General features: G+C 40.1%; 2 protein-coding genes across 4 annotated transcripts; both read right to left on the reverse strand.

The window, feature by feature from the left end:
• Window positions 1-7571: 7571 nt before the first annotated feature.
• Window positions 7572-12967, reverse strand: nt5c2l1 (5'-nucleotidase, cytosolic II, like 1). Of its 3 annotated transcripts, none has more exons than XM_026298245.1 (19): window positions 12783-12929; window positions 12407-12540; window positions 11701-11774; window positions 11395-11512; window positions 11064-11159; window positions 10717-10808; window positions 10477-10534; window positions 10297-10390; window positions 10149-10202; window positions 9971-10054; window positions 9832-9867; window positions 9642-9749; window positions 9483-9549; window positions 9055-9225; window positions 8919-8970; window positions 8604-8664; window positions 8271-8447; window positions 8097-8175; window positions 7572-8018 (listed from the first exon to the last, which is right to left on the reverse strand). In XM_026298245.1, exons 3-18 carry the CDS (start codon window positions 11717-11719, stop codon window positions 8098-8100), a joined length of 1365 nt encoding a protein of 454 aa, XP_026154030.1. In that variant the 5' UTR covers window positions 11720-11774; window positions 12407-12540; window positions 12783-12929; the 3' UTR covers window positions 7572-8018; window position 8097. The 3 variants fall into 3 exon arrangements, with proteins under 3 accessions (XP_026154030.1, XP_026154029.1, XP_026154028.1); XM_026298244.1 differs by having other exon boundaries at window positions 12407-12543; window positions 12783-12928; XM_026298243.1 differs by lacking the exon at window positions 12407-12540 and having other exon boundaries at window positions 12783-12967.
• A 717-nt stretch (window positions 12968-13684) lies between these two features.
• slc2a11l (solute carrier family 2 member 11, like) lies at window positions 13685-17033 on the reverse strand. Its single transcript, XM_033325489.1, has 11 exons — window positions 17001-17033; window positions 16695-16855; window positions 16414-16538; window positions 16062-16191; window positions 15772-15920; window positions 15491-15669; window positions 15189-15299; window positions 14894-14995; window positions 14672-14747; window positions 14445-14572; window positions 13685-14323 (listed from the first exon to the last, which is right to left on the reverse strand). The coding sequence occupies exons 1-11, from the start codon at window positions 17016-17018 to the stop codon at window positions 14123-14125; spliced, it is 1380 nt and encodes a 459-aa protein (XP_033181380.1). The 5' UTR covers window positions 17019-17033; the 3' UTR covers window positions 13685-14122.

Genomic DNA, 17033 nt, shown 5'->3' on the forward strand with positions numbered 1-17033 from the left:
ATATATTTATATCAAAAATTGATTATTTTAAGATCCATAAATATTTCAGACCAGATCCCCGCTGCCTGTGTGAGGAGATAAACCCGGATTAGCAGCATTACTGTCCCCGCAGAGGCCAATTAAAGGCTAATTATCATCCCCATTGTAGCTGCACAAAAGTTGTTTTGTTTTGTTGTTTTTTTTTTGCGCCAAAGCAAATAAAATAATTAATGATGGAGTATCCGGCTACAGGGAGTGGAGACGAGGAGAAATTTTGTGAATGGGACGCGTTTAATCAGGTATTCGTTGTACGCTGTGACGCTTCCCCGCGCACAGCCAATCCCGTGGCCGATGGAAATGTTGAACACGCCGAAACCAAACCAATGGCTCATCATATAGCAAAGACTAGCGCAAGAAGAGGCCAATCAGTGGGAGGCATGCAAACGAGGAATTTTCTCCGGCAGGCTCTGAATGTCAAGTAGTCAAAGATGGAGTCCGGATCCGTGAGGCCGTGTGCTTGTGCAGGGAAGACTTGCGATTTTTTCGGACTCCTCAGGCGCCACAGATTTGATATCTGTTCGCTCCCAGCCCTTTAGGATTGACGGCGTGAATCGTCAAAGCAGCGGACCGTGAAGTGTGGTTTGTAGGGAGGGTTGCTTTTCTTTCTTTTTATGGACAACTTTTTTCCTCCTCTCTCTCTCTCTGTTTTTTTTTTTCCTATAACGGATTGTCCCTCCCTTGGCTAGATACTGTTCATGATTTTGGGGGAGGAGGTGGTTGTGGAGAGAGAGGAGGAGTGTATGTGTGTGTGTGTGTATGTATGTATGTATGTATGCCTCTGTCTGTGTGTGTGTGTGTGTGTGCGTGTGTGTGCGTGTGTGTGTGTATGCGTGTAGGTTGGGGAGGTGGGGGGTAGAGAGGTTGTCCACCGTGAGTTGTAGTCGATTTTTGCGTAAATTGTCAGGAGCTCGGTGCAAACTTGGAAGTTGCAAAGGTCGAGATGCGAAGATTCGCTGCTTATTTACGCGACTTGAAGGATGAAAACTGCAGTAACTGGGTGAATCCTGAACCTCTGCGCATCTGGAAACCCGCTTCAAAAACTTGATCAGGACGCGATTTGATGCCTTGTGGACGGATAAACGCGTCCTGCACCTCTTTCGGTCTGTTATCGTGGTGCACCGGGTCTCTGAGTGGGGGCATTTCCACGGTGCATATGCAGCCTATAGACTGTTGTGCAATCTAACAAGTCGTCAGCACTGAGGGCTTGTGAGCTGGCAGGAATGGCTCGCAGAGCAGATCCAGTGCTCCTGGAAGGCGTATAGGCCGCTCACTGAGATGTATGGAGGCGAAAAACGTAAAGCTTTCGAGAACAGGTAAAAACAAATGAGAGCACCTTGTTGTGTTTCAGAGGATCAGACGTTTCGGGACGTGAGAAAACTGCACCGTGTTCTAGAGATTTCCTGCGTCCTGTTTTTCCACTAACGGTATAGATCCTGTGCGTCGTGTGCGCTGTTTTTGTGCAAAGTTGCTGCGCCTGCTTTGCTTTTCACGTAATGGGTTGTTGCACTTTATTGTCTAGTAAACTCACAAAGTAACAAAAGCAAAGTAACTTTTTCTGAAGTTTTTTTTTTTCTCTCGTTGTGTTTCATTTTATTTCGCTTGTGTTGATTTTATGTATTTAAGTTTGGACGCAAAGGGAAGAATCATCAAACTGACATGATCCAAATGGAGTTGAGACTTTAGGTGTGGAGGGTGGCAGCATGTCTGCCCCCCCCCCCCCATCTCTCTCCCCATCTCACTACCAACACCACCACGTCTCCAACCTCCCATTTCTCCCCCAAAATTAGACTGCATGTCATTCACGGGGGGATAGTTTGGGCCCACATGCTGGGAAAGTCCCATTCGGCAGGGTGAGAGTAACCAATGCTGTTTCATTTAGGAAGTTCATTAACGCCTCCATAGGAAAGTTATATTGTAATGCCCCATTTCCTCTACGTTCACTGATTTTCTTTTTTTTTTTTTTTTGTGCAGAAGAAACTCCAAAGAAGGAAAATCACCTGTGCACATTTTTGACTTTGATTTTGAGTATTTTGTGATCCAGCTGCAACTTTTGGGGAAAAAAGATCATATAAAAAAAGTACAAGAACTTCTAATCTATTTAATAGAGATAAGAGATTTTTTTTATTGAGAAAAAAGGTGGGGAGTTTAGTCAGTGTGTGCAGTGGAGGCTGGTGGTGCCCATGTTGTTGTCCATTGCCCTTTTTCTGTTGCACTACTGGACACTGAGATGAGCAGTGCAATATTAAAAGGGCATTGGCTGATGAAACAGAGTCCAGCATCTCCCTTTACTGCCTTAACCCTTAACCTGCAGAGAGTGTCCCTAAATGTGATCACATGTGGGTGTTTTTTTTTTTTTTTAATGTTAGCGTGTGCTTTTATTTTGTAGGTATAATGACACTTCTGTCCAATATTTACCAGCTGCTCTCACTTAAGCACCAAATAAATCAGCTGGAATAAAATTTCAGCACAATTTAAAGATTAAAAAAAAAAACACACACACACACCTCTCTAGACAAACAGCATTGTAGCGTATTTATATGTGATTGGAGTTTGGCAGTGAAGAATGGCTGTCCCCATGTCCACGTGCTGACAGATGCTGAGGTCAGCTGCTTTGACAATGTTGCACTACTGTACCATCCATTCTAGCAGTGCAATAGTATTGTCATAGCATTTGGCCTCAGCTCAGTCTGAGCTGGTGCTGAAGGGCTCGTTTCGAACAGGCTTGTGTAGAAGTGGAGCTGATGACTGATAGCAGGTGGTGGCACAGAGCAAAAGCCTCCTAAACTGTTTACCCAGTACTGTATTTACGCAAGAGCGTTTACACACGTTGGAAGGCTGACATGTGCACTCAGGGCCTAACTTTAGGGCACGAAGCACAGTCCTACTTCTGAACGTTAAGAAAAATGGCATTTTTCAAGTAAGAATGTATAATAAAAATACAGTAATTAATTTTTGTTCATCCTGTGTGATGGCTTGTTGATTGCAGCGCCTTCTAATTTTGCATTGCAGTTTATGAAAAGTATGTGTAATTAATGTAAAGTCAACTATAAATAAAGTCAACACCAAAACGAGCCTGTTTGGTGTTCAGACAAACTGAAATGGAAGCAGAAATAGTATCAAAAATTAAATTCGGAGGCATTTTCATACCTGGAATCTCTATGTGAACTGGATTTTTGAGGGTTTTTTTTAGGTTTTATTCGGTAAATGAATTCTGTGTTAAATGTGCTGTTTTTTCAATGAAGTTCAACCAGAAATAGTTTTCTTCACCTGTATGTTGTTTTGTCATCATACCAAACACTGGGACGGTGCCTTTCAGTGATGGTAAAATAAGCAGATAAAAAAAAAAAAAAAAGGAGTGAGGGAGGTCGATGTGTGTTTTTGAGCATCCTCAGTGGTAGCAGGTCGATGGGGGGAGGGGACGTTTGGGAGGAATCTATAGGGAGCAAGGCCCCATCGTTTTGCCTTTTCTCTTTCCCCCTTTGTTTCTTTCCGCCTTTCTGTGTTGAGATTAGGTGTCACTGCTCCTGCGTGTGCCTCGTGTTTGAATCCTCAAGTTAGAGAGTAAAGGGGTTTGTTTGTTTTGATGACTGTCAGCAGACCTCTCTGGGTGGAAATGCTTAACCACAGCCCAGTTGTTCTTCCAAGCCGCTGCAGAAGGAGGCAAAGAATTATTAGAAACAGATAGGAAACATATATTTTTGGCACAGATGATCCTGTTGCAGTTCAACCTTTCAGGTGAAAGAATGGTTGTTGTGTGTATTCAGGCCTGTTTGTCTTATTAAGTTAGAAAATAGCCTTGAATTTTAAAAGTGTATGTAAATGATTGCACACTGAAAGGAAAGAAAAAAGGAGACCTTAGTCACTTGACTGTGTGAAATTCTCCCTGAGTAAAGAACGTGACTTGTTTAGGCTTGCTTGCAATGCTTGCTGGGAAATCCTGGAATGTGTGGAATGGGGGACGGTGGTGCTTCTGCAGTTATCTGACTGCATAGAGCAGCAAGTATCCTGCAATGAAACCCAACATGTCAGCGGTGCTTTTGGAGCAGCTTTGAATGTGAATACGAGAAGCCACAGTGCAGATTAAACTACAGAGAATACAAGCTAATGAGATAATGACATCTGCATTTCATTAAATACATAAAACCACAACATAGTCAGACAGCCCCACATAAAACAAATCCTTTTTTTTTTTAGTTCTTTTGTAACGTGTTTATGGGCCTGATGTCTAGGACTGAATGTGTTTTTCTTACACTGTTGCTAATTAAGTTGTTTCTAAGTTAAAATTAAGTCACTGTAAGAGAATCTGCTGGAAAGAAAATACCACAATCCCCAAATTTGACATTACTATGAAATTTAAGAGCAGATTTAAAAGCACCTTTGGTTTTCTTTTCTTTCTCTTTTTTAATTTTTAATCTGTTATGAAACATGTCTGGTAAAAGGAAAAAGCTGTGATTTTTCTGTCACCTCTTTGAATAAAGTCAAGTAAATTGATCTTTTCAGTTCCATGTTATTTTCTTGAAAACTTGTTTCAGAGGAATCAATTGATAGGTTACCAGGTGTTAAAATTAGCTTTCTACGTCAGATAGCCTGATACCACTATGCCTGGCTGACTGGTCTGATATAAGAAACAGAGAAATTAACTAAATGTAAAAACAAAGCACTTTACGCCATAAAAACGCTTAGAAATCCAGTTTTGCAGGACATGGAAATCTGAGGCCTGTTTGCTTTAGAAAAGGCTCTGAAAATATACAAACACAGTGTAAATAAGTTTTGTGAGAGTTTCAATGTTTAGAGATCAGTTTCATTCAATGACAAACTGATGTCGCTCTATTGTATTTATATGGCAGAATCAACCTATAATACATTTGTTAAATGTATTATAGGTCCCATAAACCCAGAATCTGCTGCCCACAGAATCTTTAGTTGTAGTGAAAAACCCCAAAGTTTGCAAAGACACAAAATACCCAAATTGAAATTAGGGAAAATATTTTAAAAAGTATCCACAAAGATTAAAAGGAAAAAAAAAACAAACAAAAATCAGATATTGTTCTGTCATAGACTACAAAAGTTTTTTTTAAATAAAAAAGTGTTTTTAAGGGGTTAAAAAGGTTATAAAGTTAAACATTTGGTGAAAATCAATACATTTCATACTTGAATGGTGGGTTGTTTTTTTTTGCATTAAAAATAAAAACTACAGCATTAAATTGTGAAAATGATGCTGACTGCTTTGATAGTGTGCTCACTTTTGTTTTACCCATTGCAAAAATATTTTTTCAGCCATATAATCAAAAAGCAACCGTGCCCCGGGACATCCCCGACACTCAGCCTCCTCTTTCTCCCTCGCCATATTCACTTGATTATTAAAGGTGCGATTGGGTGCTGTATTATTTTAAAGTAAACACATATTTCTGCAGAATGATGTGGGTGAAACTCTAAACAACATTACAGAGAAAGTGATACATTTCACACCTCGGCTGCACAGGTTGTCTCTATGTGAGAAGACGGCTCCTATATGTGCAGTTCAGTGTGTTATGTTGAGGGGAGGAAGAGCAGCCATAGAGTAAGAAAAGGTCTGCATAAGATATGAAAGTGTGTTCTGTTGTGTTGGGATGTGTTGCTAAAGGTCAGTTTAGCTCCAATTGGAAGGAGAGGCAAAAAGACAGTAATTCATGATTTTAAACCCTCTTTACTACATTACCAGCACAATGCCCTGATGTACTTTATGTCTTTAAAAGTTTAGGGTAGGTCAGGTAGTTCAGGTAGCAGTGAGACTGGTTGAAGGCTCATCGGTCAGGCCGCTGCAGAGTAGCAGTTTAATGCCATCCAAAGGTCTGGAGCTGTAATGCAGAAATAAAGATCTGGCAACATTTGAATAACTTTGACATAATCATTCACCGATATAATCAATAACTGCTAAAATGACAAGTTTAAATAAAGAACTTTGCACTGACTTCAACATGAGGGACTTGTCATTACTGTTTCTTTACCCACCGAATAGGTGATTAAAACGCATATTAAGTAGAAGCTTTGAGAGCGATGAAAGCTGAGGATTTGAGCGGGTGAGAAAATAGAATTTAACCCACTGAATAAAATGTCGACCATAAAGGAACCAGCAACAAACAATAAATCCAGGTGGCAAGGAGACAATGACAAGGGAAATCCAAATAAACCGAAATAACCCTGACACAGGAAATGAAATCACTAAGGAAATGTGTGTGTGATTGTGTGTGTGTTTTACAAGAGATATCAATAACTGTAGTGGGTCTACCCTAATTTTAACCTCCCCTTCATGTTTTTTTGAAAGCTCACAAATCAAGCAGCAGCAGCAGTCTTCACTTCTGCAAAGACCTTTACTGACAGAATAGTAAAGCCTGAGCATGACGAGATTCTTACACACTTAGTGACTCGTGTCCTAATGCCCTGCACTTGAAAAATACATTTTTTAAAATGCATTTGTATGAAAAGGTTTCCCCTCTCGTGGGTATAAGTCAGAGTTTAAAATTTTTGCTGTTATCAGCGGAGGCTTTGTCATGATCACAATATCAAAGAAGATACCATATCATCTAAATAGCGAATGATTATTGTAAAGTCGACAGATAAAGTTTTTTTTTCCCCGAGTGAAACACTCTCTGAACAAATTGTTCCTCTGTACCTGAGCAGAACAGGAAAACTGTGATATTCTGGATGCTTCACGCCCTGTGAAAGCCCTGCCTTTCCTTAGGGTAAAAACACTCACACACACTCAGCAGTGAGCTCTGATATCACACAGTAGGTGTGTGTGTGTGTGTGTGTGTGTGTGAGGGTGTGTGTGTGAGGGTGTGTGTGCGTGCGTGTGTGTGTGTGTTAAAGAGAGAGAGAGAAATTCCTTTCCGCTCTCTCTTGATAAAGATTCAGCTCTTGTGGGAGCAGGAGAGAGACAACGTGTATGTACTACAATAATTCACAGGATTGTGTGTGTTTCAGTAAATGTATGTTGAGTGTATATTAGGATCCGTGTGTTAACATTTTGAATATATTACTGCTTTTATCGTTGACTGAAGATTCTGAAGAAAGTCCTGTGTGATTTAGACCATGTTTTTTTCATGCTTGTGGAAAAGCACAGATACAAAATTGATCTGATAAAAGTTTCATTTTGTTTGCGTTGACCATAAATAATCTATAGTCATTAAGTCAGTTCACATACAAGGATTGCTGCAGGTCAGTTGCAGAGAAGATTTACTGCCATCCAGTGGACAACAGAAGTAATATAAAAAGAATAGGAGAAAAAATATCTAACTTGTGTCTTGGGACTTCTATTATTCTATTATTTCTGGTTTTATTTCCCAGTGTCTGCCTCTTAGTTATGTGTCTCCACCTTCACAGTACTGAAAAATACATTTTACAGAATTAGACAAGAGTCATATAAACTACAGACCTCAATGAATAATTTTCACTGTAATTATTTTTTAGAAAATAAATAGGCCCAATTTAAACTGTGTGTGTCTGAAAAGCCACCAACATAGCTGTGTCCTGTTAAACCCATATATGTTTTGCAATGAAAACAAATAATACTGATTTATTGAAAGAATTCAAGGAAGTTGCACAAACAGAAAATAAATAGTTACTTCTGAAAAACCATTACACAAACTTCAGATTAAAAGTGCACGTGGAAAAACAATATGTAAATAAAAAAACAGACAAATTTGCACTCTTATATACAATAACCCCCTGTCTGTTCATGCCTTAAATACTAAACCTTCAACATGTTTTCTCTATTGGTTTGTTCTGTAAACGTTACACAGCATAGCAATAAACATCCAGCAGGTGGAGCAATATTTTCTTTTTGTAAAGGAGGCACATCATGGCTGCAACAAACCCTTGGAACATGCACGAGCGCAGTCACCTCCGCCAGCGAGAACTGTCCATGACAAGTAGAAACACATATGGAGATTTCTGTAGCATCTTCAAGTGTTCATCCTCTCTGTCAGCTGTCCTCAGCGCTTTAAGAAAGAAAAATGTTATTCATTTATTTATAAAAACCATTGAAAAGATTTTAGTAAAGCTCAAATAACAACAACCTTAGTTTCTGTTCATGATAGTATGGTTGGTGACAGTGAGCTCTGATGAAGCAAAGTCGGAAGCGGCCTCGTGAGGCATCTGAAAGAGTGAGATGAGGAATGGCCACTGTGAAAACTATGAAAGAACACAGGTGGTCTTTGTGTGCAGGTCTATGGATGAGGGAGAGGACTGACCAGGACTGGAGGAGCCATGAAGAGGTAATTGAAGGGGTAGTGCAGCAAATTGATGCAGGTGGAGGAGTAAAGATCTGCATAACGCATAAGCTGGCTGGCGAACAGCGTCTGCCTGCTGCCGCTGCGCAGGAGGCTGCCCATCTGACCGTAGGACATGTCCAGCCTGTAGGTGAGCACCTGCAAACACAAACCAACAGGCACATCAGCAACACAACCTGGACAGAGTCTAATAAAACAACACACATGCTCAGCTTGAGGACAATGAATGCATTCTCAAAGTATTTTTTTTCTTAGCACTTAGTATTTTCTTCTCAGTAACAGTTGGACACTCGCCTTAATTCGAGTCCGAATTGCACTGATGTCAGGACACTCTCGACTGCTGCTGTCCTGTTGCCTTCAAACCACAAACAAAGAGTTAGTTACAGTTAACAGCTGCTGCACTGCATCATGTAACATGATGTAGAAAACACACAATAATGGCAACGTTGGCATCATGGCAACAACTAATGTTTAATAAATGCTCATCATGTTTTCATCCAATCACTACTTTTTCCATGCATTAGCCTACTATGATAATGATTTGCAAATTCTGAATTGATTTATTTACACTGATTATGAAGAGAAGTGTAAAACTGAAAACAAACTCACTTGTAAAATTCAGCTAAGAAGCTTTCAAGATGTTTCATCTCCTCAAACAGATCTGCAAAACCAAATAATACTCAAAACTCTGGAAACCATCAATTACCAGTAAGTTACTAAACAGACTGAGCCTCTTTGTTCTTACTTTTCTTCTCCTCCCACACTTGCAGCTCCTTGGCGAGCTCCGGGACGACCAGAAAAGTCTTCCAGCCCTGACGTTTCTTAGATTTGAGGATGTCGCCAAAGATGTGGTCTCCGATGTAGAGGATGTCCTTACCTTTGACATCCAGCAGGTCACAGACGATGTCCGAGGACCCTGCCGCCAGAAAACACAAGTCAGCTAACATGCAAGTGGGGTTCAATCGTAAGGTAAGCACCTGAGTGAGGAATTCAGACCACACTGTACTTTCTGAATGTTGGAGTTTAGAGGCTATTTCTAATGTTTGAACAGCACAGCAAGACTTTACACATCCATCAAGAAAGAAGGAAGCACTTTCTGTTTTTGTAATAATAGTTTGAGAAACAAGAAAAACCTCCAAACCTAAAAAAAGACCTGACTATTCTGAATCTCACCTCCGGAGTACACAGTTCCATGCTGGAGGTCTCCTGTGTAAGTCCCAATCCGAAGCTTTCCTGTGTTCTGCATCCAAAATACAATTTAATTACATATTTTAACGTGCAGAGGTTCAACATTCATATGTGTTCATCTACGGCATGAGAGACGCTTCGTACTGTGTCCACTTGTCTCAGCACAGTCCCCTCTGCAAAGAACAGCGGCTTTCTGGTGTCCACAACAATGAGGTCAAAGAAGGAGCGCCAGGACTTGATCTCACTTCCAGGCTAAAATGAAAAATACAGTTTAAATTCACACTGTTTTCCTCGCAGGTTCAATACAGTCAAATTAGAATTAAAAAGGCTTTACCTTATTATTATGTTCAAGCAGGTATGTCATAATGGCCTTTATGAAGAATTGGACAAAATGAATTATTAGAATTAGTTTTTTAACAACTAGTTTTTTATATAAAGTGTTTAAGAGAGTGTTTAGTTGTGGTGCAGCTCACCTCAGTGTAGTTGTAGTCACTGTTGGTAGCGAGGAAGACTTTGGCAATCTCCTTAATCCGGGTCAAGAGTTGAGGGAGTTGTGGCTGTAAAGAAAACATTTATTTATTCAAGATTTTAGAGATTTTTTCCCTCAAAACTAAGATTCATTTTGATGCATAATTGTATCAGTTTACTCACATCTCTACTAAGGTATTTATCCAAGTTCTTGATAGTCTGTTCTTTCAGGACTCCCTATAACACACACACACACATATTTAACAGTTACTGTGTCAAATCTGCAGTGTTTGTCACACAAACCACAGTCTGGTGTGTTTTGTTAAGTCACCGTGTCGTGAATGAAGTCCATTGCATCTCGGACATCTTGGAACATGCTTCTGAATGACATAAACAAGTCGCCATGCTGGTAGCCTTTAAGGAGGCTGGAAGAAAATGAACAGCAGGGACATTTGCTTAATAATTAGTTCATACGTTGCTCTTCACATCTGTTTTATATGTGTCCACTCACTTTGTGTATCTGGTGCATCTGGTGAAGAAATCCACAAGGCAGGCGTAGAGATAAGTCTCTGCACAGAGCACAGAGACACAGCTCACTTCTAACTTGCTTACACTCTATAAAAGCTTATTTACTTTGATATTCCTTAATTCTGAGGAGATAACTGACTATGGTTATCAAATTTGAGAATTTCTGGCAACTTTTATTTGTTAAACCTACAAAACATTAGAGTAAGAAAGATAAATTTCATACCTGACAGGTTGAAGAGCGTGTTGAGAATGTAAAAGCGATCGGTGTCATCTCTCTGAATGAACTTGTTGGGGTAATAGCTGTGAATTTGATCCCTGTTGGACACAAATATAATGTAGGTTAGTTTTATACACACACACACACACACACACTGATATGATGAGAAAAAGCTGATGTGCTTGTATTTAAACATTAGTTCTAAAAAAGTAAAGTAGCTGTTTGTGTTTCTCTATGTATGGAGGCCTGCTAAATAAAAATAACTGTCAGAGATGCCCGTTGTAAATTAGTAGTGATAAAATAAGTGTACGTCAGCACTTTTTTATTGTATTCTCTAAGACACTTGATTTTACCCTTTCAGGAAGTGAAAGCCATGACTGCAGACCAAAATGTTTCCATTTGCATCCACCTTCAGGAGGTTCCCATATATGGTGTCAATCACTAAACCGCTGAGGGAACAGGCAAAAAAGAGCAAAGGAGAAAAGTGAACAGGAATATCATGAACTGTAGAAGATATAAAAGTAGGCAACAATGCTTGTTTTTCTGCTTAATGTATACAAATGTCTGTCTTTTTTTTCTTTTTGAATAGTAGTTTTCTTTGATTTAATTTCACTTTAATGTTTGCGTTAATGGTAAGAAGAACTCCAGATGAAGGGGTGTTTAGAGGTAGATTTCAGGACTGACCGTGTGGGGAAACTGGGGTCGTACGTGTAGCGTAGAAGCTCATGGGGGTATCCGACAGACACCATTCTGTCTCTCATCAGCTCAAAGCCCAGGCTCTCATAATCAGGGGACTTATATGCTACCAGCAAACATGCACACACACCAGAATCATTAGCACAGAGCCAGTTCAAGAGATAAATCTGATGCTAGAAAATAAGAATTCAGCACAGCAGAACTCAGATTTACACACAGACACCAAATCTTCTCATGGTCGCACAACGTTTTCCACATAAATGTGCGTCTGCTGCGGTGACAGTTTTTACATACTTGCCAGTGTGTAGTCCATGTCGAAGCCGTAGCATTTGATGTTTTCCAGTGTCAGACTTCTGTTAACGAACACCCTGTGATCAAACATAACAAACTCAGCTGAGGTCTGCAGACGCATGAGCAGGAATAGATGTGTAGTTTGGGCACAAGCTCTTTGAGGTGTTAATAGTCTGGGTTCATTACGCAATCCATGTTGTCTGAATGAGAATGTTGCAACACACATTCAAGTCTCTTATCAGTTTGTTTGTATCAATTGTATTTGTTGCTTTTCTGTGACATGTTTTTCTTGTTTTCATGATTGCTTTAATGTCTGTTTTCTCTGATGGAAAAGAGCCATTAAGAAATTTGACATCTTTCTCCCTTATTTACCTTGTTCTAGTTTTGGCTTCTGGCTCATATTTCCTACCCTTCAAGTCCCTGCAGCAGGGGTGGAGCTGGGTGGAGGCTAGAGATGCTATCACTACCCTTAACTATCTCACCCACTGTTTCAAATGACAATGCCAATTAAAGGCACAGCTTCTAAAAGAAAAAAAAAACAGCATATGATGTATTCATTACAAACTGCTGTATTGACTGGTTCACTCCACTTTATCAGACACACCCTGAGAGAAAAACAGACGCCTATCTGCAGCGCCTCCAGACCTAATGGTCCAATCTAAACCAATCCTGACACTTCTTACATATAGATTTGCTGTAAATAATTTACCTGCATGCTCTTTTTTTTTTTTTTTTTTTGTAAGTGTGTTGCTGCTGTTCCCGATCAATTCAGCAAATAAAAGCTGGCATGGATGCTGAAGTATTTACTGTGGAGGGCGGTCTGGTTTCTATTGGTCCCAATATCTGCTGATTAAAAAAACGCAGTGATAGAGCACAGACCCCATCTGAGGAGTGTCAGACCCCAGAGAGGAGTGGTTCTGACAGAACATTATTATTGGCTGCTTTGTGATTGTTATTGTAACAATGCTGAAAATAATAACCTGAAAAATAATGTTAGTAATATAGAAATGCGTATTGCCTGATTTGGATGCTTTATAAAAGTATAATAATTCTAATGCATTATAATATAAATATAATGCACTCACTTTTGGTCAAAGCCTCTTTTCACTTTGGGCTCATCATGGGAGATGCCGGAGTCCATTGCGTTAGTTCTCAGGCTGCAGCTGCTGATGTCACCTCTGTCCTCTGACTTAAGTTTACATGCAGCTGTTCTGCTGTCAGCTACTCAGCACTGTTACCCGTCAGTCATTAGAGACGCATTTAAATGACCAAATTATCCAAACGTTGTAGGCGTGGACCTTTTTTTTTTTGTAAGTTTTCATACGCAGGCTGAAACTCCTGCAGCGTCACACGCACATCCAGCCTCTGGCCTTTTTCTCTTAACACACATTTGTCCAAGCAGACATTTAGCTTTGAACATGTAGATTGTCTTATCAGAGGCGCACACATGTGCTGGGGCTGCACACTTGCGTAATTGGTAGGAGTATCCCAAGGCCCGCCATGACCAGAGCAGCTCAGCTTATAATCATTAAAAGCAGAACACTACTCTGAGTTTTTTTTTTTTTTTTTTTTTTTTTTACTGATGATAAAAACTTGATTTGTATTATAGGGTAGGAGGCTTTTCTGTGGCATATTTTATTTATGAAGCTTTGGAGAGGAAACACTGCCATGTTTCATGTAAATTATAGAGTTTGTCTTCTTTTTTGTGTGTCTGTTGTGTGATGTCCTGTGGATGAAACTTGTATCATCTCGGCACAAAAAAGACATAACCATCTACACTATATAGGTTACAGTGTGTTGCAGTACTCTGGTCAGTGTTAAATGATTAGATATTATAATAATAGATTTTATGTGTGAGCAGCATTTCAGTGTGACCAAGGTAATTTTGACTGTTGTTCTGTATATACAAACACCATTGGTTTGTAAATAATAACTGTCAAAGTAGTGAAGTAAAGAGTGCAGTCACGGTCACAGAAATCCGTTGGAGTAAATGTATAATCTTGCATAAAATGGAGGTATTTAAGCAAAGTAGAAGTACTTCAAAGCAGTAAATGTACTTAGTTATATACCACTACTGCTTAGCCATTTGTAACTAACCACACAATTTGTCCTGCACACAGCGTGAAGCTTGTGAAGCTGCACTGGATGTTCTGATACATATCTGTCAGGCCTGAGTTTAAGCATGCACACCCCACTGATAACCTCCAGGCCCAAGCCTGCCTATGGAGACAACGTCACTGTGCGACATTGTGTGTACACTGTCAGTATCATTGACAAGGTTCCACCACTACATTATAGGAACACACAACACACTGTAAAATAAAATAATATCACAGTGGAATCACATTTCAGTTCATTGAGCAAATTACAAACTGGAGGATTTTAAATAAGCAGAAAAGTTACAAAATCAGCAAAATCACATTTTTTAATCACATGTTGTCACATGTTTGTTGAGTTTCTGTTCAGTATTATATGTCTTCTGTGATTTGCAGTGCATCCTCGTAAACTCTGCAGCGATCTCCAGCGCTGTTTGATTCCCGGTCTCAGGGATGCAGAACTTTGCAAACAGCCCACAGATGGTGCAGAAGATCAGGAATATGAGAAAGCAAAAGTAATCCAGGTAGTCCTGGAAGACAAGCATATGTGAGTCAGTGAGAGGGACACATTTAACCTGAATATTGTCTCCACTGGTCTAGTATAAGTAGTAAAAATATGATACATTTTTACCAGGACATTAATGTGCTTACCACTAAAATAGGGAAGAGCATCCCCACAAAAAACAACCCTGTCCAGTTGAGGGTGTAGGCAATGGTATATCCAGCTGATTTAAATGACTGAGTTAAGAGTTCCCCTGGAAGAGGAGCAACCAATCCGGCTGAGGGGAAGAAAAGAGGAGGATGTACACAGTGAAGAAAGGAAACACTTAAAATGTAAATCTTTAACAAAAAGCTAAGATCTGGACTAATAAACATACCTGGTCCAATGGAAAAAAACAATATGAATAAAAAAGTGAGGACCATGCTGCAGTACGGCATCCAGGAGACCTTAGTCTAAGGAAATTTGAAAGCATTGTTAAATTGGATTGGAAGCATTGTATAATCATGAGTGATTATACTGTAATTTCTGTCAGTCGTCACTTTTGTTCTAAATGTGTAGTAATACGCTCCAAACACTGGCTGGTTTAGTGGTGACTTACTTGCAGGTACAGAGTGATCGTAAGGAGAACCAGTGTTACAGCCATTCCCATGTATCCTCTGAACAGCAAGACTTTTTTCCCTGTAGTCTCAACAATCACAAACTGCAACATCAAAACAGATTTTCAGCAGAAAACCACAGGGGGGAGCTATAACCGCACCCCAGGACAGATGTCACAGATGGTTCGTTTTAAAGAACATTTTGAGAGAGTTGTAAGAAACCAGGCACTAAGTAGAAACTGATACCAAAAGGACTTGAAACAAAACATGATGGGATGTTAGTGAAAAGAGACTTACAGAGCCCACAGAGGTGAGAAGCTCACACAGCCCTGTTCCCAAGGCAGCGTAACGTAACTGGGATTCTTGGATTCCTGCTGCACTAAACACTTCAAAAGAGTAAAAGTACACCTGAAAATTAAAGCACCAAAATAAAGATCTTTAAAATGCAGACAAGGTCATATCCTTAGTTTCCAGGCTGTAGTGGAGGGTTATGGTATTTTGACAACTAATTTTAAAAGAATAAAAATCTCAAGGTTTTGTTTTTGCATATTGTAGGATGTTTATCAAAAATATATTGAAAAAAATTACACATAACTCACTGCATTGATGCCACAGAGCTGCAGTGTGATGAAGACTATGATGATGGTGAGGAGCTGCCAGCGCAACGCTTGGTTTTGAATCAGCTCCATCACTGAGTGGCTGCTGTGGGCAGTTCTCTCCTCCAACATTTCCTCCACCTCCTTGCCATAGTCCTTGTTTCCTCGTAGCCTCTTTAACGCTGGGGAAGAATAACAGAGCAGCAGATGTGGAACATCACAACAAAGTTACGATGACAAAGATGTACAAAGGGTGACCTGATGCTAAACATACTTTCTCATACCTTTCTCACAGGTTTCCTGGTCTCCTCTGTTCAGGAGCAGAAAGCTGGGAGACTCTGGCAGAAAAGGCAGGGTGGAGAACTGAAGTAACGCAGCGACACCGCTGAAACTAAGCAGCCAGGGCCACATCTCCTCCGTACCAAGTAACTCACTGCAAGGACAACATGAGCTTCACATCAGGCACATGGAGCTGTCACAGTGTAATATCATGGCATTATGTAAAATATAATATAAAACAACCTCTACAAGTTCATGATGCCTATCAGTATATCTCTGACGCCGGTCACCTCACCTGAGCCCCAGCAGCTGACCAAAGACCTTCCCCAAGGAGATGAAATTACCGATGGTGACCCCCACCATCCCTCGCAGCTGCTTGGGGGCGCATTCAACAATGTACATGGAGTGAGCTAAGATGCCTGCTCCTAGAGGTGTACACAAGGTAATTATACATTTTCAGAAAAGTCAAAAATGATCAATAACTGTGTGACATATAACCTGGAGAAAAAAAAAATACCAGTCACAATTACAAGTAGAAATTCATTGTCTGTGCAGGTAAATGAGCAGTCGAGAGTGATGGAGCAGCCAAATATGAGGAAATGTAAGAAAAAACAGATGTGATGGGTTTCCTTATGAAGTGGGTTTACCTGAGTTGATGCCGTATAGAAATCGTCCCACCATGATCATCTCGAAGGACATGGCTCTGTGGCTGAAGAGCATCAGCACAGCTCCAAGTATAGCCACCAAATTGTTTAACAAGAGGCAGCGCTTTCTGTTGAGCAGTGAGAGACTTCACTGTTAGAGCCTGAAGCCTTTGTTTAAAAGACAGGGAACAAATGTGAAAAGAGGATTTTTTTTTTGTTTTGTTTTGTTTTTTGATAGTGATACATTAGGTAAAGTTGGGTCTTTTCTTCTGGATAACACTGACCTGCCAAATTTTGAGACCAGTGGAGCAGCAGCAAGTGACCCCACTAAACCCCCGATGCAGTAAATGGACACAATGAAGGACCAGATGAGAGAGAGCTGCTGGTGCTTCAGGGAGACACTGTATCTCTGCAGACATGTTCTGTTCACCAGCTCCTTTATAAACTGCAGTTATCACGTATACAGTTAGTGTCATTTTTATTTTAGTTAAGCCAGGACAATGTGCTTTTTAGCATGTTTCAGTTTCGCCTTAGTGCCATACATTTGCAGAAGGATGACTGGTAGCATGTTTTTTGACATAGGTACTTACAGGAGAGGGGGACGTCATCACAGATAAACTGAA

This window comes from Mastacembelus armatus, chromosome 12, assembly GCF_900324485.2.
Source record: "Mastacembelus armatus chromosome 12, fMasArm1.2, whole genome shotgun sequence".
NCBI classification, from domain to species: Eukaryota; Metazoa; Chordata; class Actinopteri; order Synbranchiformes; family Mastacembelidae; genus Mastacembelus; species Mastacembelus armatus.

What these genes read in the sequence shown, in the direction of transcription:
- nt5c2l1 (XM_026298243.1), bottom strand. Translation starts at nt 12,838, where the DNA reads ATGGACTCCGGCATCTCCCATGATGAGCCCAAAGTGAAAAGAGGCTTT. An exon ending in GTGACTACAACTACACTGAG is followed by an intron (nt 9,868 to 9,970) that starts GTGAGCTGCACC and finishes TTCTTCATAAAG; the next exon opens with GCCATTATGACATACCTGCT. An exon ending in TGCTGAGACAAGTGGACACA is followed by an intron (nt 9,550 to 9,641) that starts GTACGAAGCGTC and finishes TTTTGGATGCAG; the next exon opens with AACACAGGAAAGCTTCGGAT.
- slc2a11l (XM_033325489.1), bottom strand. An exon ending in CGATCACTCTGTACCTGCAA is followed by an intron (nt 14,748 to 14,893) that starts GTAAGTCACCAC and finishes AAATTTCCTTAG; the next exon opens with ACTAAGGTCTCCTGGATGCC. An exon ending in TGCTCTTCCCTATTTTAGTG is followed by an intron (nt 14,324 to 14,444) that starts GTAAGCACATTA and finishes CTTGTCTTCCAG; the next exon opens with GACTACCTGGATTACTTTTG.